The sequence below is a fragment of the Fukomys damarensis genome, unplaced genomic scaffold, assembly GCF_012274545.1.
Source record: "Fukomys damarensis isolate Sample0158 unplaced genomic scaffold, DMR_v1.0_HiC HiC_scaffold_16, whole genome shotgun sequence".
NCBI lineage: Eukaryota > Metazoa > Chordata > Mammalia > Rodentia > Bathyergidae > Fukomys > Fukomys damarensis.
The window spans coordinates 8739314-8765294 of NW_022900928.1; the positions used below are offsets into that span (position 1 = coordinate 8739314).

Genomic DNA, 25981 nt, shown 5'->3' on the forward strand with positions numbered 1-25981 from the left:
AAAAAAAAAAAAAAAAAAAAAAAAAACCGAAGAAGAAAAAAGAAAACACTGTGCGGGATATTTCCAAAGTGAAGTGAACTCTATGGGGAAGATTTTTATCAAGTGAATCTGGAGGCTACACTTAGAACTAGACATGGAGAATCAAGAGTCAAGAGTGTCAAGGGAGGCCAGGGGAATGGGGAAAAAATAAAAACCAAGATATATCATGCAAATGTACAGGATCCCAATAATGAATGTAACTGTATCGTGTACCTAAAATGTACCAAATTAAAAAATTTTTAAAAACCCCAATTATTTAGTAGCCTCCCAAAAGCTTTTAAAACTTGTTCCATAATACAGTGGACCCTCAAATCATGACCTGACTGAAACGTGAACCTCTTGGGTTAATAGGGTTATGGAAGACTCATCTGCCTCTTGTTATCTATAGCGTGTACCCAGGGAAACATCTCAGCTGTACTGACTTATAACCAACTTGAGTTACAACCAGCCCTAGGGAACCCATTGAGCTCATAAGTCAAGTGTTCTTTGACTCAGTTTCTTCCAGTTATCAAATATTGTTTAGTCTCTCCTAAATTAAGTGCTTATGAACCTCTTCTTGCTAAGGCACTGCAACAGACTGGGAGCCTAATAACTTCATGTCTCAAGATTACATTGTTTCTTAGAGAAAGGGGTACTTGTTCACAAAGACTTTTATACACCTAGGACCGAGGCCCTACGAATCCATCCATGTATTGACAACAAGAGCACAATGGTTCAAAACCACATTTGAAATATAAAATATGTTATCTGAACTTTTTTTTCACTTTCTTGAGAGTCTTTTTCTTTTTTTTAATGAATTTTATTTCCACATTTTAGGTATACAGTACAATGACATTATTCATTGGGAATTTGCACCTTTACATAATCTATCTTGGTTCTTATATTTTTCCCCACTCCCCTGCCCTCCCTTCAAACCCTTCACCCTTCCCTATTTATAAAGACTGTATTTCCATTTTTTCATTTTCTTGCATTAACTCCATTTCATTCTTTCCTTGACTATGTTATTTGAATGAACTATAAATCTATCATGTGGAGAAAGCTGTTTTTAACGGGACTAGGTACTCACCCCAAATTCCCATGAATATTGCAAAGAACACTGTTGACTCATTATCAAATAAATGGGAGAACTGTAAAAATAACAATAACAACAACACAAAGACACTTAGTATCCAGTGCAGCTCAAAAGAAGGGAAATCCCAAGTCTTTTCAACATGCCACCATGAATATCTACCTTTGAAGCCCAACAGGTGGTGTTCAGCCTCCAGTAGTCACACACTTGGTCACACAGTGGACACATAATCACCTGACCGCCAATGTTAGGGTCACAGATTTCCATGCTACCCAGGGAAGAGTGGAGTTATTTTAGAAACGGTGAGGTTTGAGACGAAAATCTAAGCTGTTCTTATCAGAACAATCATTTATATAGCTTCCCACATGTAACAGAAGGGGAAATACAGCAGTAATTTCTAGAGGGGGTGGTCAAGGCATACTTTAGGAACACAATGTTCATAGCTCATAATCCAAAGGAGACTTCCCATAAAGCACCCAAAGGAGGGAAAGCTGGTATGTCTGTGTTATCCTCAGAAAAAGCGATTATTTACTGACTTGAGGAAACACCAGGAAATAACAGTAACAGATCCAGTTTGGATAAGATAAAGATGTTTTCTCTGGGATACTCGGGGTCCTTACCTGCTTGGGTTACTGCCCATTGATAATAAGCCATAAATAAAGCAAGCTAAGCCAACCAAAGCTGCAATGAACAGCATCTCTGTGTAAAAACCAAGAAAGACAAAGTAGATAGCAATTTTTTCTCCATAATAATCCCTGTGAAAGACAGTAAAAATAGAACCAGGAGTTAGAGGCGTGTTTTAATCCAAGGGGCCTTAGTTCTGTATTTAGACAGGCATGTGTTCCAATTTTGGCTTCACTGCCTTCTGGCCATGTAATTTTGGTAAAGTTACTCAACTCTCTGAACTTTACTTTCCACGTCATAAACCACAGAAAGATGCTTATCCCATAACATCAGAATAGGTATAGAAATTAAAAGCTGTAGCACAGAGGAGAAAGGAGCCATTGAATGGAATTTAAATTTTGCATATTCAGACTATTTGAAGAGTATCTCCATTGTGAAGAAAGTTGAACTGTTTTTGAAATAAACTACAGACTTTCTGCAGTGCAAATTCTGTCAATGAATACCAGGAATCAAAATGACAGTCCTAAGCTACACACGCCAGTCCTTTCCCTCTCTTTGTGAAACTGAAGAAGGCATTTTGGCCATGCTCTCTGTATGAATTTTTGTCTTCTTCCCAGTCCAGGTCTTGGACTGATAAAACATAAGAGCTGTGACAAGGAATTGAAAAAGACTAAGTGAAATTCCATAAAATATGCAGCTCTGCTTTTGTTTAGAGAGAGCCAGGAAGTGACAGAATTTTTTTGCGGGGGGTACTGGGAACCAAACTTGCACTTGTGAGGCAGGCAGTGGAACCAGGGGGCCAAATCCCCAGCGCTGAGCAGTGACAGAATTATGAGCATAAATTTTCTTCTCAAATCTAAGTTTTGTTTTTTTTTTAAATTGAGTCCCCTTTAGGGACCCAAGAATGTAGTTTTCAGCCTCAGAAAACCAAGTTTTATTGAGTTAAATGGTTAGTCCTCCTCTTTATCACTACAGAGCCCAGTTGACCAAAGCTGAGAGATGATCCACAGCTTCCCGGACAGGCAGAGATGATTCTTTTTGGGTCCTAGCAGCAGGTCATGTAATTCTGTGAAAGAACTTCTTATTAAACTGTGATTTCCACAATGCTGACAATAAGGCAATACCAAATATAAAGGTTATAAGTATCACTTCTCAACAAGCAGCCTTTCACTTTGCTATATTGTATCTTCACATTATAAAAGTATCACGATAGTCACTATAATGACACTTATTCGATATAAGTATGCAGCAATATATCCATTTCATTTTTGAGCACTAAGAAGTGCAAAACAGGCGATATTAGAAAAGAATTATATGAAACTGTCAAATTGAAATGGAGAAAAGAGCTAGCATTATATATAAAACTGAAATGTTGATGACAGCAATCTTGGTAACACCCTTTTCCTTCAAAATGATCAGGGCCCAAGTGGCAGAAAAAGCAAAACTATGTGGATGTGGAATTGATTTTCGGTAGAGAGAACAGGAAATATGTAAAATTTAAGAATTTATTGCCATTTTCAAAATCTTGCAGGCACCAGTTGTCTTCCTTTATTGTCCATATCTAACATCCATTAGGACCCATAAACAGTGTCAAAAAATTATTTTCCTAATCTATAGTTTCTTTTCCTTCTTGTTACCAGCCCCTTGGATAAGATTTTAGATATATTTGGAGGAAATTTAACAATTTCCCTCTACCCAAGATTTCAGCTTTTTTCCCTCTCTGGCTTTCCTAATCACATCCCAACAGTTTTCTTATCCCAGAGAAGTGTTTATTCTTATTTTTTCCAGTGAGATCACTTGGTACATAATTCAGGTACCATAAACTATTCTTGGCTTCAGTGTATAGTTTGGGAAGTTCACAGCCATCACTCTCATTATACAGCCAGCACTTATATCTCTTCACAGAGTTCCCTTGTACCGCTCGTCACTAACCCTTTCCCCAACATCTGCACCTGCCCCAGCACAGTTCCGATTCTGCCCCTTCCAATATTTTTCAGAATATTTTTAAATGGAAACTGCAGTTCATGTAGGTTTTTGTGGTTTGCTTCTTTTCTTTAACACAATGCTTTTCAGTTTCATCTTCAGTGTTTCATTATTAATTTGCTTCTGTAATTCTGAAAACATCCATTGGTATTAAGATTTGTTGACCCAGTGATATGTTCATGAATGTTTGAATTCTTTCCTGTTTTTTATTATCCTTAAATTGCTACGAACATGTTTTTGCTCAAATGCTTCATTTTGTTTGTTTGTTTGCTTGTTTAATACTTGCAACTGGGACTGCTGGATCACAAGGAATGTGTGCATTTCACTTTATAAGAAGCTGCCAAACTGCTGTGTAAATGCGCTGGAGCGAGATGCCCCCGGCAGCAGGGTGACGGATTTGGAGAGCGCCAGGTCCCACCAGGGTTTCCCACTCCCTGAGTCTTCTTCATTTTAGCTGTTTGAGGGGAAGGATAGTGGAATCTAAATAATAATAATGATGAAATCTGATATGCTTGTTGGTTGGTCATCCATAAGCATAAGTCTTTAGTGAAGTATCTGACTGTTCTTTGTCCATTTTTAAACTATTTGCCACCTGGATTTTAAGATTTCCTCATATAGTCTAGATAAAAGTCGTTTATGGAAACTGCACATATGTCTTACCAGTCTGTTGTTTGATTTTTTACAACTGCCCTGTAAAGAGCAAACATTCCGGATTTGCTTAAATCAAACATATCTGTTTTTATTGTGTTCAGTCTTATCGGAGAAAATAACATATAACCCAAGGTCATTTAGATTTTTTTCCTACATGCTCCTTAAAAGGTTTTGTAGTTTTATTTCCTATGCTTTGACTCTGATCCACTTCCGGTTAATTCAGAGTTTTCTACAGGAAAGGGCCGAGATTCACGTTCGGCCTGTGGATATACATTTGAACCAGCATCATTTGACGAGAGGACTGTGGCTTTTTCCCCGAATTGCAGGACACCTCTACTGAAAATTGCTCACTCATATATGCATGGGCCAAGTTCTAAACTTCCCCTTTATGTGAGTTTTCATTTGCAAATTGCTTCAAATATCCACAAATTTATGAGAACAATTCAAAGAAACTCAACATATGCTTTGATTCTTCAACTGCAATCATTTTGCTTCATGTGCATCTATCATCAATCTTTCTGAACCACTTGAAAAAAAAATATACTATGTTCCTTGACCCTGAATATGTCTCTGTCTGTTCTCAAGAATGAAGATATCCTCTCCCATAACCACCGAAAGGAAACTCTGGGCACAATGTGCAGTCACTTTCTTCCATGCAGTCGCTGCCTCTGTGACAATATAAGGCTTTCTCCTTTGCCTTTTCAGTTATCAAGTTAAAATTTTATACTGTTTTGATTTATTTACATTAAATGTTCCTCAAATTATACATTCATTGTAAAAGTAATTCCAGGGTTGAAATTGGAACAGCACAATTTGCTCTACATGAAAACAGATTGTTACAAAACAACAAAATACTTTTAAAGTTATTAAATTTAAGCTACACACTGTTCTTCAGTGAAATGCCTGCACTTTGTGTTTGCAGTAAAAGGAAGTTAGCAGCTATTTTCAAGATATTCCAGATACACCACAGTGACCTGAGATGTAACGTTTCTGTGTATATCTGGGGTTGGGAAAACCAACTACTGATGGATATTTTTAGCACTGAACATGTGTAGTAGACAACTGAGTAATATTAAGTGAACACATGTCCACGATGTTTCGAATAACGTAAAAGGTGCAGACATTCATTGTGACAATTCTGTTTGTCTGAAAATAGACTGCAAAAATATTCTCCAACAGCAAAATGTTGCAGGTGTTCTTGACAGCACTGAACACAAGAGTGAAAAAAGTGGGACATTCTTATATTCAATAGAAAAAGTAATAACTCAATAGAAACCAGTGATAAGATATTCTATATTCAGTTCCCAAAGTATGAGGCAGATCTTTGTCTGTTTATCAAAAAGGATATAATAATATGTGTAGTGCAAAATGCAATTCTCAGCACAAAAAAGTGGGATGAAGATGTCAATAGTAATGATAGCTCACCAAACAATTGTTCTATGAGTGGCCAAAAAAATAAAAACATCTACGATGTCCTTGGCAAAACTGTATTTGTGAATCATATTTCTTGTGCAGACAGACAGAACCAAGTGGATATTACCAAATTTGCAGCAGTTATTTCTATTTTGGGGGGCAGGGGAATACCAGGGATTGAACTTAGGACCTTGCGCTTGTGAGGCAGGAATGGTGCCACTGAGCTAAATCCCTGGCCCTAGAGTAGTTTCTTCGTTGATATTCAATGGAGATGCATTTTGCACTTAAAACTTTTACACATCCTTCTGCTCCTTAATTTTTTTCATAAATTTTCTGTTTTGTGACTTAAAATTAAAATATAATTATTCAAAAAATCAAAAGAGGCAACCAAGGGAAAAAGTTTTCATGATGACTTACAGAGAAAACATCGTTTTCTAAGCTGGCGCGGAACCTATTTATTTTTTAAATGTCTCCTATTTGCCTTCATTGTCTCTTAGATTCGCCATCTAAACTGTATAGATAACATTTCAATTGGTTTGGTGGATGCACCAAAATCAGTCTCATCAACTAGATGCTGAAATGCTGCTGTACAAACATAGCAGCCCAAGAATAAATCCAACAAAAAATACAGCCTCTAGGAGCCTCATTTTGTTGTTTAGTTAATGAAATTCTAAAGGAGTGTGGATATAAAAGAAATGATTTTATAGCTTTCTGAGATCATCACACAGACAAGTACTGATACATTGATTTTTCTCCTACCTTCTAACTTCTTGTCCTCTAAAACAAAAACAAAACTAATAGGGAATTAAGATATTCCTAGGCCCAAAATACACACCTCTTATTTAGTCATCAGATAACCCCACAGTGAAAGTACTATTATCATTTCCATGGCACAGATTGCAGTTAAATAAATTGCCTGAGTTTAAACAGTTTTTTGAAGCAGAACTTGCATTTGAATCCAACCAGGCTAAATTCAAAGGCCTAAGCTTTGAACCATCTTACTGTATCTGTTCTCTCTCATAGATTTGGACAGCAACACTTTGCTCCCAAGTACAATACTAATCAGTAGTACAGCAGGGAACAGAGACATGGCAAAATGTAGTCTTTGAAAATGGTGGTAAAAAATAACAGATTATGATGTCATTTTGAATAAAAATAACATCACTGAGCTTAAATTAGTAGGATCTCGTGTGACAAGCTCACCTGATCAAGTCCAGAGGCTGTTCCTTATAGAAGTAGGAAAACCGAGCCCAGTTCTTATGAAGTATGTGCCGTTCATTGACAGGATTTGGAGGCTCTGAGGGCTTCCAATACTGGCCCTATAAATGTTCAGGGAAAAGGTAACAAAGACAAAGCGACGAAGTAAGAATGAAATAAATAAACGCTATTCTATTTTTAAAGAACACTAGTGGGCCAGGACCATTAATGCCCTCTTTTATATTCTTATTCCATCATTCATTGACAGAATTCCACTGAACTTGATTCATGTGCTGCAATCTATCTAAACCTATAATCACGGTGATTTATTTATTACATCTGTAACAATGGCCTAAAAGCCCAAGTTTAAATGCGAAACTCTGCCTTTCCTCTAGTCATTCCCTCGGCCCACGATGGCCTTTCTTCTCTGCTGAATCTCCACGTACTATTCCAGCTCAGACTCCTGTCACTAGGGAGCTGGCTGGGACTTTAAAAATGTGCCAGCCATGTTCTTTTATAGATGGAAAAAATCAAACCCCTAGCAGAGTTTGGAAGTTGATAGGAGTCATTCAGCTACTACAGAAATGCTTGCTGTACTCTTTGGTCACGGCTGCTACCCACTTCCCAACAAAGTCAAAATATTACAGCACAGTGTAGCACTGAGAGCCTCGGTATTATTTTATGTGCAAGTTCTTTACTCATTGTTAGGTAATAGAGAGCAGTATTCATATTCTCAGTGTATGGCCTAGTATATAAGAACTGTGTACATAGTAGCTACTTAATGGATTTTTTTTCTCTGTGTAGACAAGTGAACTGCTAAACAAAATACTGAAGGGTATCCAGTGTAAAACATGAAGCCTTTTATTTTTTTTTTGGTACCAGGGATTGAACTTGGGTCCTTGTGCTTGTGAGGCAGGCAGCAGCACCACTGAGCTAAATCCCCGGCCCATGAAACCTTTATAATAAGGTATATAACTTTATATCACGTGGCATCCAACTTCTTTCTTCTGTAGCTATAGCTACCTCTGATGAAACCCGAGGAATAAACTTTTAAAACCTCAATTGCAAGAGGTGCTAACTGTATCTTTCAGCATGACTAGTGGAATTTTCAGTTAGGAACCAGCAAGTCTTAGGAATTTTTCCCATCATGAGAGAGAAGTAAGAAAATGGAGATTAAAAAAAAAAAAAAAAAAGGAAAGGATATGGAGATTTTATTTCTCCAGAAAGGCAATCTCTGAACATGCAAGGAACTAAGCTTGGTATTTCACAGCTGAAATCATACTTACATCATGGAGTGGGTAGGCAGATGAGTAAGTGTTAGAATTTAGCAGTCTTTCAATCCCAAACTTTTTTTTCCCATCTTCTATACCAAAAGGACACCGTGAAAGAATATAGTATACCTAAAAGGTAAATACAAAGAGCAGCTAGCAGCTTTCAGATCTTGGTGCTTTTCACATTTTTAACCACAATCTCACAAAGTCCATTGTGTCTGCCTATAGACCCAGATGATAAGGACAGTAGGACGCTTCCCTTTACTGTTTGAGAGAAGATAAAATTGGAGTTGTGTGGAATTTAGCTCTGAGAATTCCCCTTTCTAATAGTGGCTGTGAGGGTTGACGGTTCTCAATTTGTTTTGCTATCTTCATCCCAAGCTTCTCTGTGAGTTCTCCATGCCAGAATCCCAACAATAATCAGGGTTTCAAGTTGGAGTCTCATATCAGTACTAATAAATAGTTCACTTTGAGAAATAGGAGATACAACTAATGCTTAGCCATGCTCTTTTAAAATATTTCTTGAATAAGTTATTCTGACGATTTATATGGAGCTTTTACCTGCTAGTAGCTTGAGCTGGATTTATTAACCAAGATTATCATCTCTTTATGACCACTTTGAAGTCCTTTATACCTTTTTACCATCTTTCTCTTGCATATACTTTGGGTTGTCGTATCCCCAGTTCTCCTGTTTCTATTAATGCAGCCTCATCTGCTACTTGTCTTCCAGCAACTCTTCAGAATTTCAACTTTTTCTGATTACAGAATGTGTTCCTGTGAGTGCCGTTTGAGATACATCCCCACTCTGCTCTTCCATCTACTTCCATCTTTCTTTGACATTTCATCCGTCAAGGTGTTGACTGGGATCGATTTTGTCCTCGAATCATTACTACCTACTCGGTTCAACCATTCTAAAGATAACCTAAAGTTCCATTTCGGTGAGGAAACAATAATTCGCAGTTTTCATTTCATGCGGAGTGTAATAAATAAAAAACACCTCATATACTTTGGATTATCTCCTGAAGAAATAGTCACCAAAAGAACAACGCTGATGTGGGTTGGTTGCTGTCAAAGTGGAATATTTACTCTACCAGACATTAAGATGAATTACAAGATGCAGTAGTAAGTGAAGGTTAGACACTCGGGCTGTTTTTGTTCCATCTCTAGAACATAGGCAGGGATTTAGGCCAATTCTTCAGGATGATGGGAAGTTTAGAATGGTTTTCACCAGCTGCGTTGGTGCCTCGCAAAAGAGTCAGCCTGTCTAAAGCTTGAAAGCCAGGGACTGCCTTCTCTGCTGCAGCTACCAAGCTCCTAGGTGGCATCCTCTGCCAACAGAGAGCTGTTCTGTCTTCACTGAGCATTCGCCACTTAAAGCAGCCCCCTCCATCAAGTGTCTTCGCTAGATTTTCTGGATATAGTAACCTGGCCAGTGCTCTGGATTTGGCTTTGCCTTAAGGGAGTAATGATGCTAATGATGCTGCTTTGATCTTCCATTCAAACTTTCCTCACATCAGCCACAAGGCTGTTACTCCCTGCTGTCATTTGTATCCTGACTGAAGGCGCACTTCAAGTTCCTTCAAGAACTTTTCCTTCTCAGGAACAGTGAGTTCACCTGGTATAAGAGGCATGGCCCCTGGACTCTCTCCGGGTTTGAGAAGCCTTGGAGCTTACTCCTTCCCAGCTTTTGACTTAGAGTGAGGGAAGCATCCCTCTTCCTCTCACTTGAGCACATGGAGGTAATCGTGGGTGGATAAGTGGCTGGATTTCAATAGTTTGTCTCAAGGGACAGGAGAGTCCGTGGAGAAGCAGAGAGAACTGCTGAGCAGTGGACAGTCAGAACAGATAGGAGTATCGATGAAGTATCCCAAGTAACATCTGAGAAACCCCCATCACAGATACCCGTAATAGACACTATAAAAATGAAAAGGTCTGAAATATGGCATGAATTACCAAGATGACAGAGACATGAGGTAGATACGTGCACTTGGAAAACTGGCACCAGTGGACTGGCTCAGTACCAGGGTGGCCATGAACTTGCAATTTGCAGAAAGTGAAATATTTAGGAGTACAACTAAGTAGAGAACAATACGGTGAGATACAACTGTATCAGTGCAACAAAAAAGTGTTCCACTGTAGATGGATGGAAACTTTGGCTTCGGTTGCTGAAGGAGCCACTCCTGTCTTTGTAATAAATTGATGAGATACTTCGTACCTGTTTAGTATGTTTAATTTTATCTATCTATCTATCTATCTATCTATCTATCTATCTATCTATCTATCATCTATATATATATATCTTCTATATATATATATCTATCTATCTTCTATATATCTATCTATCTATCTTCTATCATCTATATATAAAGAGAGAAGGGGCAGTCAGATATCATGGTGGGTGGGCTTTGAAATGTATGAAATTCTATCCTAATGAAGATATCCTTGTGGTACTGCTCAATTTGAACATATAAACACTACAGCATCCTGGCTGAGCGAAGGAAGGAAAGGACTTTTCTCTGTTATCCTTCCAAATAAGTTCGTAACAGGACACATCATATTTTCCCTCTATATATTAATGAATTAGCCTCAGCATTGGCACTGTTTATGTGGGACAAGTGGGAGTAAAGGGATAGTTACATTTAAATCCCTAACTCAACCCTTTAAAGTCGCTGGTTTTTCACTGGCAGACTTTTAAGGAACAAGTGTTTCACTTGATTCTCACTATAACACCAATGGTTGTTGTTATCTCTTGCAGAAGAACTTGTCTCGTTTAGAAAGTAACAGAGTATGACTTGGCACCAGACATTCTGGTGATTCCTTGCCATATACTCTTTATTCCCTTAAAGATGACCTCTTCTAATTGTTTTTGTTGTTAAATTCTGTTAGGAAAAAAAAGGAAAGGTTTTACAGTTTGCGGACTCATATTTTACATCAAAAATTCTAGAAATTATATTTTGCTGAGCATTCCTAGCAATGAATTTTTAAAATATTGATTTAGAAGCCAGGAGGAAATAGAATCTTCAGAAAAGAGAGCATGTACAATGTCACAGGGAAGAGTCTTATGACTTATGAACTAGATGGTTAATTCAACAAGGAGCACATACAGTGTTTGAGCAACATGAAACCAGGGATTTTTCTTCTGACATCGAATCAATAATGATAGCACCGACAACAGTGAGAAGATTCCTATGTGCCAGGTGCTGTCCAAAGCTTTTCACATCTTATTTACTTCTCAACATAGCCTATGACACAAATATTATTTTTCTCTACACACAAAGAAAGAGTGGCATGGAAATAGTGATATTCAGAGGAGAGATTCTTATGGGAAATAAAAAGATACCAGGGCCACAAAAAGAGAGGAAATATTGTTATTCAAAGGCTGTGTATACCTGTCAATAGGGAAGGGGAAAGTTCTGGAGCGTCTCAAACTCTGTCCCTATATGAAGAAGTTAAAACATTCACTTTTAACTTGGGATGACCAATATTTCTCTTAATACACAGTCAACTTATAAAACCAAATTTTGAAAGTATAAACGCTCCTTATAAAGCTCATAGGAAGTTTTTATTTTGTTTTAAGCCGCTGATTCTCAGTTAAGAGCTTCTAGGATTCATGACGCCTTTGTCATTTCTGTATTAACGCTGTCAGCCACTATTTAAAGAACAGCTTGAGAGGTAGGGAGATTAAGGGCACGGAGTGGACCCGAGAGACCTTCAAAGGTGCCCCATCCCACCAACTTTTCTCTTCCGCGCAAGAGCAGCGTGTGCAGACCTAGTACTGCTCACTTAAGACTGCAAGGACACACGCCACGCCAACAGGGACGGGCGCAAGCTCTTCTCTACCTACAATTCTATTTCTCGATGAGGACTTGAAGAATGTGGCTTTGTCTTCAATGAGGAAGAGCTCCTGCCGACGTCTGTTGAACTGGACAGTGAAATATTCAGGACGAGGGTACTTCACTGTCTCCGGGAGCTGCACGGGCGCGAGCATGCAGTTAAAGGGTAAGTGCTGCTCGCGGGGGATGTCACTCTCCTTGATGGGCATTTTGATCCCCAGCACTTCGGCGTAGGTCGCCAGCACCTCCCAGGGGGCGTGGATCTTGACAAAGTAAGTTCTTCCGTCCTCTGAGTCCTGCAGAAAAGCAGCAAGAAAACAGGGAGATGACTGAGCGGATTAGAGAAAAGAAAGAAAGCGTCACGTTTTCCGACAATGTCACACCACTTCCAATTTAAGAGTTTTCAGCAAAAATTTCGCAGACGAAATCCCCCAAACAAGATACAAATGTGTGTGTGTGTGTGTGTGTGTGTGTGTGTGTGCGTGTGTGTGTGTGTGTGTGTGTGTGTGTGTGAGAGAGAGAGAGATACAGACGGGAGGAAGCAAGGGCACCCAGAAACAGAAAAGATCATATATGTAAGAATATAAGTCAGGGTCAAAGTAACTCTGCCCTAAGTGCACAGTTCTGGGCAATCCCTTCAATTTTAGTGACTAGATATGAACTAATAATTTTGTGTAGGTTATATAAGAGATACGTACAAGCTATACGATGTCCTCCCTCTTCTTACCCACCTTCGATATCGGCCTACACGAAGAGAAAGAGCTTTGGCTAACACGGGTTAGTCATGTCAATAAATAATTAAGTCACATATTGTGTGGTATAATATACATTTATTGGCTCAGTAAAGATAGGAGAGATAAGTTTATCACAGTCAGTATCGGAAGTGTTATAGACAGGGGTAAGATCGTAAGTAGGTCTTGAAAAACAATTTTGAAGGAAATTCTAGAAAAACAGTTAATGAGAAGAAGTTAGAAGAATCCCCATGAACACTATATCGTAGCTTAAATGATAGGTTACACTATGTCCTCACTTTTTTTGACATTCTCAACAGAAACCATACATTTTTAAGAGTCCATTACCCATCTGCTCAGTTGGCTGGTTTACAGACCCGTAAAATTGTGCCCTATGATTTTCAGGGCACCAATCTCTGGCCAAAAGCATTACATATTGCCTCAAACACAAAATCTAGCTGGTCAAAGGTCAGAAGAAAAAAACAATAAATAGGATTTTTGCATAAATTATCAACTATATTTACCCTTTTGTCTTCAATTTCCAACTCAAGACCCGACTTTATGAGATTTTGTTCAAACTCTTTTCTTCTTTCCTATGGCAAAACAAAATAAAACAAAACAAAATAAAATGGTGCAAAATACCATTCCCAGAGCAATTTACTTTCAAATTCACATTACTGGTCCACAGTAGCCATCTACCATATTCTCTCTCTCTCTCTCTACTTTCCCCCACCTTCAAATAAAATGTCTTCTTTTATTAAAAATAAACACTATTCCCTTTGCTCAGTGCTAAACAGATTCAACACACAATGGCAGTGTCCTATATTACCCCTCCCATGCTGTATGTAATGGTTCTACTTGTAATTTCCATGATCAAAATTTTACCTGTAAAGTAACTGAACATAACTATAAAAAATACAATACATTTCTAACCAATCTCTAAGAACTATTCAGGGCTCTATTTGAAGATAAATATAAAACTTTACTCAATAACATGAATTTTTAAAACACTCATAAACATAGCCTCATCGGGCTCCCTGCTGGAAAGACTCAGGCTTACAAAAATCAATACTCTTCAATAAGCTATAATTTTAATGCAGTGCTAAGTTTAATTATCAAGATGGCTTTTTATTCTTGAGGGACAGAATAGCTTCACTTAGAAAAATCAAAGATAAATTTTACTATAGGTCATTATTGCAAATAATCCTAGCTGTGAGATTTTAAAAGTGTATCGATGGGGAGAACTATCTTTGGCCTTAATTATGATTGAGGTGGGAAAAAATTCAGAATGACTGAATTTTTAAAAATCTTCAATATTCCTTCTAGGACATTCATCTTCACATAGGCATGTCGACCTTGAGAATTCTTTGTACCTTTCAAAGAATAAATTTTTAATATGTTCTTTTTATCTGTCTCCAATACTAATGAGAACAGGCTTAAGATACTGATCCACGCTCTTCCCTCTCAGCTAACTTTTCATCCATGGCCTTCTTCAAATTAAGGCAGATTGCAACTTCTGGAAAAACAAAAATTAGTGGATGGGGAACACTTTCAATACATTGTTTTCAATACTAAGAAAGACTAGCTCTTTCTTTAATACAGGAACATATGTCTTTGTAAATCAGCTGATCATGAATTCTCTGAGTCATACAAAATCGATATTAGAGCTGGAGATTTAGCTCAGTGGTTCTGCCACCTGCCTCGAAAGAACACGAGTTCAATCCCCAGTACCCACCCCCACAGAAAACAAAAAATTCTGATGGTAGAGCTAATGGAGCTGCAATCTGACAGATCAATAAACATGATTTTAAGCATTAAATCATTTTGTAATTCTGAGATGGAAGTCAGGAATTAAATAAATACTGACAATTCTATAATAACATGTCTATTCCAATCCAGTTACTTACCTGAACAATTTTCCTCTACATTAATATATATTATATCCAATATATACATGTGTTGACATATACACATGTCTATTACATTCTGTATATACACAATTGACCTATATTAACATATTTGTGAACATATATTAACATATGTGAACATAATGGACATATGGAATATATATGAACATGCTCATATATAGATATGGAATATAATTGAAGCTGAACCACCTCATTCAAGAAATACATTTTATTCATACATGAGTATAGAGGACAATTTAAAGTCCTTCTATCTCATTAATCAATGCATTTATAATGTATTTTGTTTTATATTTAATTAGTACTTGGTAGATTTTGTAATAGATTCAGGATGTTTTATCAACTAAACACTCATGCAATTATAAAACGATTAAATGGAAAATCAAAAGTTTCAGACTTAGAGTGTTATGGCTAAAGGCAATAAAAACATCTCCATCAATATACTATGTTTCTTTCAGCAAGTTATGACCAAATGAACAATAAAGTGCTCCTAAGGATAAAGTATTTATGTTATAAAAATTATGTAGGAAAAGTAGAATGATAATTTTAAGTGCAGGAAAAGATAGAACAATAAAAGTTTAACTGTTAAAAGCAGTTCTGCAAATCCTTTTTTTCAGGTCAGATGGACTAGTCACATATTCTTAAAATTAAAATTTCAAACAAAAAATAAATATTCAGAACATCCCTCATACTTTACAGATCAATTTAGCTCCTAACATGAACTCTGTAAAAAACATATCAATCACTTTCAAGAAGATGAAGAACAGCCTCCCAAATATCCAGGAAGTAAAATAAGACTTTCCACATCCATTCTTTTTTTTAAATTAATTTCATTGGTGCATTTAAGTATATAAAATAATGACATTCATCATTGGAAATTTGCACCTTTACATAATCCATCTTGGTTCTCATTTTTTCCCCATTCCCTGCCCTCCCTTCACCCCCTCCAGCCCTCCCTATCTACAAAGACTTTGTTGGATACCTCTTTTGTGGCCATTTCAGTTTCAGCTGTCAATGAAACTCAGATCACTCTGACATCTACAATGCTGGCCAATGTAGATACCTAAGGCAAACTCCTGGGTCTGATTCTGCAGTGACCATCTCCGACTATCCCCTCTCTCCATTAAGCACTTACCGCCTTTATGTCTGCATCTTTCTTTATGTCATCAACATAGGAAAGCACAAAATCGATTTGCCTGATCCCATCCCGGAAGAAGATGGAATCTTTGCTTTGTTTGCTCTTTTGGAACTGCAGGAGACATAAGCGACGTGATTTCACATTACTGCTTATTCTCAAATGGAAAAAAAAAGATTATGTAAAATTAATTCACCACCTGATTTTGTTTTTCAGTCTTGGAGTGAAAAGTTAAGACAGGTACTGTAATGAGAGTTTTTATCAACAAAAGAAATCAAATTTATAAAAACTGAAATTCCATACAATGAATTAAACAACAAAGACTCAGCAAGAAGTTAATCATATTAACTGCATGCACACATAACAATGTTACAACTGTACTAAAATATAAAGTGAATATGTGCAAATGTTGCTCCCACAATGCACACTCAGGCAAAGCCTTTTTATGCTAGGCAAATAGCACACCAATTAGTCCCCTAAATAATGAATAGCTACGCACATCTTTCAGACTATAATTACATACAGGGGAACTAACGGAATATCACTGTAAGAAAGTAAATTTATGTTTAAAGCTTACAGATCTTTATAAAAATTTCCACTTTCTAGTTCAACTTTTGAGGTACTAAAAGAGAATCAAGGTGCAGTTAAAATTAGAAAGCAGGTAGCTTGGTAGCTGGGTGGCCTCACTGCAAGTGAATTCTCATGCAAATCTGCCTTCAAAGTCAAATGCTTAAATTGAGCCATGGCCTTTGTTTACATGTGGATGAATTCTCTCCACACAATAATCAAACTTACAAATTCAACTTTCACATGTTGTACAGTGCATTAATTCCTTCCTTTTGATATGGCATAAAAATACTCGAGAGCCTCAGAAAGTTTGACTTGTGGGTTCTTCTTAGTTTATAAGAAATATGTAACAGCCCACAAAGTATATATAGGATTATACAAATAAATGATGCAGTGGGTGTCAATAAGGCAACTGTAATTTCTTTAGCTGAAGTATGAATGGGGAACTAGATAGGATGATTTTCACCACTGGAGTTTCTATCAGTTTAGGAGATTCATTTATGGTATTCTATGTCATTTTCCACTCAAATCTGGCTAAATGAGCCTCCTGTAAAAGAGAGTAGGGGTACAAAAGTTACAAACAAATAAGACAACAATCTCATGTTTCATTTGTATTCTATAAACAGAACAACGGTACGTGTTAGTTCAAAGCTAACGCGTCTCAGAAATAGGTAACTCATAATGTAAAGGAGCAATGAGCGGGAAATGAAAAAACAATCTTAAGAATCCAGAGATTAAGACTCAAAATATCTAATGATCTGTGTACCAACAAAAAGATGAGCAATAGTCACCCTTTCCTATAAGTAAGCAAAAGAAGCAGAGAAAATTCAAATTGCTATCATGTTATACCTTGATTGCAAAAGAAAAAAAGAAAAAGAAAGACAATTTTAAAAAATCATTGGCACTCTCAAAAATCATCGTAACATTAGAACAACTTAGGAAATCCAACAAAATTTATGAAATCCAGTGGGGCAGAAAAAAACAAATTACATTCAGTGTAACTGAAGTACAAAGTCGGGGGTGGCCATATTTTGTATGGTAGAATTTTCTTTAAATGACTAATACTCCTGCAAGTGTTAGTTTAGGTAAGCTAAATCTCAGGGAAGGAAGACAAAATAAACAAAAGCCACGTGCATATTAGTTGGAAATCAGACAATTGACAAAGTAGTTAAAAGGAGAGTGACTCCAATAGTTTCCTAAGTATATTATCAAAGGGAGGGCAGAGGTAAGGGGAAAAAATGAGAATCAAGACCTGTCATGTAGAGGCACAAGATCCCAATGATAAATGTAACTGTACTGTATACCTAGAATGGCAATAAACTCAATGAGAAAAAAATGAAAAAAAAAGGGTACATATCCACCCTTTCTCCTGAAAACCAAGGGCTACAGAGAAAACTCAAACTTCTACCTTTATGTCAGAACTTGGCTATACACTGTAATTTTCTAAAAATATAGGAAAAAAAATTATTGGCAACTTTTTAAATTACTATAAGGTACAAGTCTTGCAACTGTTAATAAAAATTGATTAAAGGTAGCTAGGGCAGAAAACTCTGACAGCTTGCTTGCATATAACTGCATAAATTAAAATGCATTATTCTTTCATTTTCATCAAAATGTGACATAAGATTGTATTTTTCAAGATGTGTATGTGTGCTACATTCAGAGAAATGTACATTTATAATAATACAAACATCCAATAGCTTCTCTTTTCTGTGATGTAGTTATTCTGAAATTCATAAACACTTTGCCACCAGCAATTCAAAAAGTAATAAAACTGTAAATGCCATGTGCGTATTGTGTGCACATGTGTGTGTGCATGCGTGTGTGTTTTAGGAACGTTTCATAGGTCTCATCGGATCTCAAAAACATTGATATCACCACTCTGAAATAACAGTCGCCTGGGAATGAGGCCTCCCTGACGAAGTCCCCTAAATCAATACAGCAATTGGAAGAGAAAGCGGTCAGGTTATTCCTGCAGCCACCCAGAGCATAAGCAGCATCATTCTGCCATGTTTTACCATGAGACGCCGCCTCAGGAACAGATTGAATCGCTTTGCAGGCTGTAGAGCAACCAGGAGAGAATTAATACTTCCTGCCCAGCACTAAGGATCCCCCCAAACAAGCACACAAACGCCCCTGACTTCAGCATGATCTCTCTCTCTCTGAATGATGTTGAAAACTGGGGGGGGGTGGAGTTATCAAAAGAGGAAGATTATAATAAGGGAGAAAAGAGAGATTTCAAGGTAAATTTCCCCAAATCCTACAAAATTACTTTAATAAACACTTGTGAAACTGCACTCATCCTAAAAGAGGGAAAAATAATGAAAAGACATGGGAGTCACGGAAATATAAAGAAAAACATATATTCTGTAAAATAGGCCTCTAAATATTAAAAAAAGCAAAATTCCTAGTAAATGATATTATTCCATGACTTCTCAAACTACTGGAAAAGGGAAAAGTCACTCGATATTTTTTTAAGTTGCTCAGTTTTTAATGCTAATTTGTCTCCAATTGTCTATTAGTAGTCCTTATTTAAAATATCAGAGAAATTATCTAAAAATACCTATGATAATCATTGATATTTGAAGGAAAACTCAATCTGTAGTACAAAAAGGCCGGTATTATCCACGCCTTATAGCTTCAGAGAAAGGAGAAGTAATCTAATAAAATTCACATTAAAAAAGCTCAGTTCTTGACATGAAAAGTTTTGATTCAATTACTCCTTTCTTGGAACAGGCTGAAGAGACCTAATCCACTGGTGACTATGGGAGGGAAATTTCCTGTTCTTCAAAGTAAGGAGCGTTCTGGGTACAGACAGAAGATTCAACACAAATATAAGAAGGTTAGTTATTGCATACAACATATGCTAAGATCTATTTTCCCGCTTGCTTGAGGATGTTCACATCAGCCCTTCTGTTTCCTGACTTCATTTATCAGAATTACAGGTTTCTGTTGCTCCTCAGGTTTTTTCCCTAAATGCAACGTAGAATTAAGGGAAATCCAAGTCTTACACAAAGGAGCCACCCAGGGCCACTTTATCCCCTTCTTGTGTTTTGGTTAACAAAATCTAACCTAAAAGAAACAAAAGACTCAAACACAAAATCTAAAAGTATAAAACTAAGGAAAATATGAGGATATAACCCCTAAATGGCATCTACAAGTACTTTTTCAGATAGAATGTAAAAGGGATGACTCACAAAATAAATGAGAAAGAAACTGAACTTCAGAACGTTTTCAAACTATCTTTCTAAAAACCTTGTTACATAAATGAAAGAAATCAAACAACGAATTTTGAGAAAACAGGCACAATAAATTTTTGCAACAATTGTCTTGAAAAGATATTCAGCCCAATTTTTTAAAATGTACAAAACGTTTGAACAGACAATGTGCAAAAGACAAATGAACGTTCAACGTGAAAAGATGGCCAAAGTCATTATTCATCACAGAAATGAAAAATGAGCTTAGAAGATGCCATTATCCACTCATGAGAATTATGAAAATTAAAAAGCTGTCTTATCAACCACTGGTGAGGATGGAAAACAAATGAAACTTTATACATGACTGATAAGATTGAAAAATAGTGCCACCCTTCCAAAAATAGTTTTGTACTTGTATGAGAAGTCATACATATAATTTACCTATGGTCCAGAAATTTTATTCCTAGGAAATTATGCAAAAGAAATAAAAATATGAGAGTTGATTGTGGGAGAAGTTCAAGCCTTGCTGGGCCAAGTGCACCGCACTCCTGTTTCCTGAGCTAACTCGGAGACCTTGCTAAGGCTGAGCTAATTCTCCTAAGTGCCTAGATGTTGGGTCCAACAGGCTACACCTCTGCCCCAGTCCATGACTCCTTCGTCTCACCCAAGAAAAATCACTCCACCGTGCCTCCAATAAGACATTGCCAAATGTTAAATGCTCCTCCCATGCCCCTCCCTCATGGTTGTCCCTATATAAACCTGTGCATTTCCTGAATAAAGCGGAAGCGTTCCAGAAACCTCCCTGGAGGCTGCCTGGTGATTCCGCACCTTACCCTCCCAGTCCAAGCTCCCAAACCTTGTTCTACAGCAGTTGATGGTGTGCCAATTGTATAGAAAGCCGTGAAACTGGATGAAATCAGTAGAAAACTAAATTAAGATGCTAGTGCCTTCCATTAATAATATCTAAACATGGAATTTCAATGGTAAATGTGGTGTATATATTCACACTAATTGCTTCTGACCAATTTATTCAGGCTCCGTTCTGGTTGATTTAGGTCGATGCCATATCAGTTGCAAAGTATTCAGAATATAATTCCTGAGGTTAACAAGCCCTCCATTCCTTCAATAGCTGTTAATGCTCATCCCTCATTATTAAGCCATGCTTCTACCGAGTCTTTTGAATTCTGATCGTACTCTTATTAAACTCTACATATTTAACAAATTATTTCCTCGGAACACACATATTCACTCCAAAACTAGTTCTCTTAACCCCTATTGTTCCCCTCGTTCTGTGTTTCCCTATTTCATTCTCAAGGTTTTAGAGGCCTTTCTGCACTGGTAATTCAGATAACCATTAAGGTACCCAATCAAACCTGCTATTGACTACTTAAAACAAAATGTTCAGTTATGTGGATTCTTCAACATTAGGAAAACCAGTGCTGGGGAAGCTCCATCACAATAATAATGTTGAAAAACTAAGTTTCTACTTTTTAACAAAATACAGTATGTGCAGTAGGAGTCTGCTGGACCTCTTTGGTTTCACCGCAGATCTTCATACATTCCTTTCTGTGGGGCTTCCCAGTCTGTGAGGGTGACCAGTGTCATAGTCAAAGCCCTCCCCTGATGGCTGGATTCCCACAGACAGCGGGAGGCAGGAGGCTTTCTCCCTTCCTATGTTTGGGTTCAGGAAGGTTGTCCCCCTCCACCAAAGTTAGCAAGCCTCACTAGAACGTCTTGAGTCCTTCACTTTCTTCTTCTCGGGTTCCACCAAGCTCTGCATCCCCTCTGCCCTTCAGTTCTAGGGATAGTAATAGCTCCATACTTGCCATTTCTGGATTCTCCTGCACACCACCTTTGTAAAGTCCCTTTATTAAGCCTTCCTCAAGTTATCCTACTTTTTGTATGACCAAAAGGGCTTCAGCTGATACAGCTTTTATTTGTATTATCTCTAGTTTACTGAAGGAAACAGTGCATTCCCTAGAGAAGTAGTTCATTACAGGAAGGAGGCAGGACATACACAAAGATAGGCTGGAGTAACTTGCAGCGTCAGAAAGGAAGACAAAACCAATATTAAAACAAAATAATTGCGTATGTCAGAAGCACAGTGGAGTTAACCAGAAACCTCCTGATAGACAAAGCTAGAACAGAAGGCTATTCTGAGCCATATGATGCATGAAGTAGTACCAGTGTTATTACAACCCAAAGTATAAAATAAATACCAGAAGTTCATGCCAAAGAAGCAACAAAAGGAAAAGGGGGGAGGAGAAAGGGAGGGAGAGAAGAAAAGAAATCTTTATCAATAGCTCTAAATAAGTATAATATGAGATGGAAGAAAAGAAAAAAGGAGTGACTTCCTAGAGGAGAAATCTGACAAAATTACTTGAAATCAGATGATCAAGGCTGAATCATCGCGTGACGAGTCAGGCTGATAGGACGCACCCTTAACCTACTGTGATAGCTCTGTGATTCCTTTGCCATCCTTCCAAAGCACATTATGCAAGTCTAATAGTGAGCAATATCAGGTCAGTCCCAACTAGGGCTCGTTTTCCATACCAGGCCAGTGTTCCTAGAAACACTAAAGTTTATCCAAATCCAGAAAAGTGTATGAAACTGCCACACACCCAAGGGGGGGCCTGAAGAGTTGCGACTAAATGCAACCTGGAATCCTCTACAGGATACTGAGTAGAGAAGGACACAAAGAAAATCTCAGTGAAGTATAAACTGTGGTTAACAAAGATGTACCCACATCGATTCACTGATTGTAACATATCCACCATAATAGTATAAGATGCTAAGAATATGGGAAAATGGACGTATGTGGGGCTTAGGGAAACTGGTGTGCTCTACTTAGAATAAAACTGTAAATCCAAAATAAAATAAAATAAATTTTCTTAAAATAAAATTTTGGCAAAATTTCTTAAAATTTTACTTCTGTAAAATAAAATTTACTTCTTCAAAACGTCATTGTCTAGAAGAGAGAACATGAGGGGGGCAGGGAACTAGAGATATGGACACCAAGCTATGATATATGCATAATGTGGAAAGGTAACCCACTATTCTTTGTAATTAATATTCACTAATAAAAATAATCCATTTTCTGTTCAATTTAAGTCACTCATTGCTTAACCCAAGACAATGTGGACATAAAGAATCTCATAAGACCTAAGTCACTCTGAATTTAAAATTTAAATTAATAGAATGTACGCCCAGAAAGTATGTGCAAATTTTATCACAAGCCAAGGCATAGTAGTAAATATGGAATGAGAGAAAATCAAGTCAAAAGAAAAAGACCAAATCTAAATGACCGAGATAAATCGGGAAACATATACAAAGGGACTAATACAAAAATGTATTAAGGCACCACGCGATGTAGAAAAGGCTGAGTACCTCCTGCAGGCTGAGAGAAATGCAGATTTAAACTCAGACCCCAAGCCAGTTGCAGAGGTGGCCAGTAAAAGGGCTGCCTCTCTCACCACGCAGCAGTGAAGACAAGAAAGCCTGACTGCGGACGATCAGCGCTCGTACCCGGGTCACACACAGAAAGGAAGGGAGGTGAAAGTAAGCAGCAGGGGAACGTGGGCCTGAGTTCTTCGAATGACACCTCTCCTGTAGAAAGATAAACTGGAAAGGTAGTTAGGGACTAATTCCCAACGGCTCTCATTGTCACAAACATGTGCAATACATAGGAAGAATAAACCCACTTAAAGTGGCTACTGCAGAATATCCGAGAGGTCAAAGGAGGAGACAAGTTTTCTCTAACAATGCTAAGCTCTGCCTGAGATGGATTTACCTTCGACCCAATAAAGTCTCTTGCACCTGCCCCTTGTAAGGAGTTAGGAAGGGTTCTAATAAGGTATTCTGTTGGGAAAATAGTTTTCCATTATTTTGCTTAAGGTGTGACAGCAAATTATATAAGCTTTAGGCTTCCCTAAAGTTTATTCTATTTATGGTTTGTCTTTGGAATAATGTAAACGTTTTAGATGAGCTAAAAACAAACAAGAACAAGAATCAACAAAACTGCAATTATTTCAGTTCAATGAATACAAAAATCCTAATTCAGAATGCTAAGATTAGTATCATAGTGAAAAACAAAATAGCATCTATATTAAAATCATCAACTCTATTTCTCCAACCTCTGTTTCAATCACCATCTTTTATTTACTAAGCAAACTTTGAAAAAGTTTCCACATTTCTCACATAAACTCTTAATTGATATGAAATTTAAATTTTAAATAAGTTGTACTTCATGATTCGTCTTAGATGTGCATTTATAGGTGAGCGTGATACAATGGAGGAAGAATACTGAATTCAGCCTCAGAAAGTCACGTTCTAGTTATGCATCTACCCTTTCAACATAAAGAGAACTTTGATCAAATCATCTAAACTGGGAACTGGGCCAGGGATTTAGCTCAGTGGCACCCCGCGCCTGCCTCCCAAGTGCAGAGTCCTCAGTTCCATCCTTGTTAACCCAAAAAACAAACAAACAAACAAACAAAAACCCTGGGAATTATAAAACTGCAAGCAAAGCACTCTGATAAACATATTATTTCATAACAAATGATAAACTAGAGACATTTACAGTTAAATGGATGCACACTGAGGCGTCACTCAAGTGAAATAAATAGGGCCCATTTGTAAATACCAAATAGTTTCTCTGGTGTCAGAAACTGAAAGTGTAAATGAGAACTAAAATGAGTAATAGGTGATGTGAAATAGGAAGAAAGGGCCCAAAGCGGAAGGGGAAAGACAAAAATATGAGAAAAGAAGGAAAAACGGAAACAAAGTCTTTGTAAATAGGGAGGGGAAGAGGGATTAAAGGGAGGGCAAGGGAAATGGGGAAAAATAAGCCAAGATTTATCAAATTTCCAATGATGAGTGTCATCATATTGTATACCTAAAATTACCACTAAACTCAATGAATAAAACGAGTCATTCCAGAATATATCTTATGTCAATTTTCCCCTAAATAAACTATTTTTTTCAAGAGGAAGAAATTCTCAAATATTATGTATAGGGCCTGAGAAAAACTGAATTGAGAAAAACAGTATCCTTTCTGAAGACGATGCAAAGGTGTGTAAGTCTGTCCATACGAAGGACAGTACAAGTTGCTGCTTACCGTCCGTTCTTCATTGATGAGAAAGCTGGTTTCTCTGCTACTCAGGCTCTGTTAACAGCACCAGGGGAAGAAAATAATTCTGTTAGTAACAGTGTAAGTAAAGGAAGTAGAACAAGTAAGTTTCCATAACAAAACACTGAGATTCTTCAAGCCAATGTATTAAACCCAGAACTCATAACACCTTAACATGTGTGCAAAGTTGTGTGCATGTGTGCATACACGTGTAAGGGTAGGAATCGGTACATGAGTCTGTGTGGAGACTGAGAGGGTGCTTAAGAGAGAATAGAAATTGGGTGTTCGCTTTCTTAAGCAATACAAGAGTTTGTGACACAAGAAATGGGTAAAAACTACTGCAATGCAGAGAAATAAAAGTGGTTTTAATTAGTCTCCTAAGGATGCTGAATTCTGACCAAGACCAAAAGGAAGGGAAGACTTAACTGGTTATTCTGTACCTTTAAACATTGGTTTAAAAGTATGAAAATGAATACCTCGGAAAATGCAACATCAAGGACTCTTAAGGAATTTCACAATTATAACGAAAGGGAAAAAACCAATAGGTGACCACCAATGCACCCAGTTCTCTTGCCATTACAGCAATGACAAAGCCTTCCATAGTGTGATGAGCGTTTGTCCAGTGTCCACACTATAGTGACCTGTGTGCTGCAGGTGGTCCTGGGGCCACGCCCACTGGTGTCAGCAGTCACTGGGGACAGAGGAGCACTACAGAGAGGCAGCAGCTGACAGAATCGGCCTGCAACTCCTGTCCAAACTGAGAGCTCCCTTATCTTGTTCCTGGAAAAATCTCAATGAATAATCAACTTATCATTGTGGCTAAATGATGCTGGGAAAATCAGGTTTGGGGGGGGAAAGAAGAAACAAAAATTGCTATGGACATAATTTTAAAAATGCTTTGGAGCATCATGGGAACAAACATGCTATGAAGAAGCAATAATGTCCTTCTGTTCTTGAGGAGGAAGAGATGATTCTGAACATGTGACAATATTCATACTACTTTATTCAGTGTAAATTATTACACAAAAGGTTGAAAGGAATATATGACATTAAAAGGATACTGAACCAGGTGTAAAGAGTTCACAGACTGAGAGTCTATGAATAAATACATATTCAGACCCTTCTTCACTTACACATGGTTCTGGCTGTGAGGTCCTTGAATGAATGTCCTTAACTCTTTTTTTGGTAGCGGGGATTGAACTCTGGTGCTTGCGCTTG

At 37.5% G+C, this 25981-nt stretch overlaps 1 protein-coding gene across 3 annotated transcripts in view; it reads right to left on the reverse strand.

Moving 5' to 3' along the window:
• The window catches only part of Ano5 (anoctamin 5), a 74273-nt gene that overhangs the window by 33956 nt on the left and 14336 nt on the right, over positions 1-25981 (reverse strand). For 2 of the 3 annotated variants that reach the window (XR_004517406.1, XM_010621266.2), the window contains exons 3-11: positions 24752-24799; positions 15872-15985; positions 13336-13404; positions 12092-12376; positions 8263-8376; positions 6983-7098; positions 1729-1863; positions 1271-1376; positions 1106-1166 (exon numbers count right to left, since the gene is read on the reverse strand). Coding sequence is in view for 2 of the 3 variants with exons in the window: in XM_010621266.2 (XP_010619568.1) it covers positions 1106-1166; positions 1271-1376; positions 1729-1863; positions 6983-7098; positions 8263-8376; positions 12092-12376; positions 13336-13404; positions 15872-15985; positions 24752-24799 (1048 nt within the window). In the remaining variant the exon portion in view is untranslated. Of the gene's footprint in view, positions 1-1105; positions 1167-1270; positions 1377-1728; positions 1864-6982; positions 7099-8262; positions 8377-12091; positions 12377-13335; positions 13405-15718; positions 15811-15871; positions 15986-24751; positions 24800-25981 lie in introns of those variants that run through there. The other variant, XM_033764068.1, reaches the window with a different exon arrangement.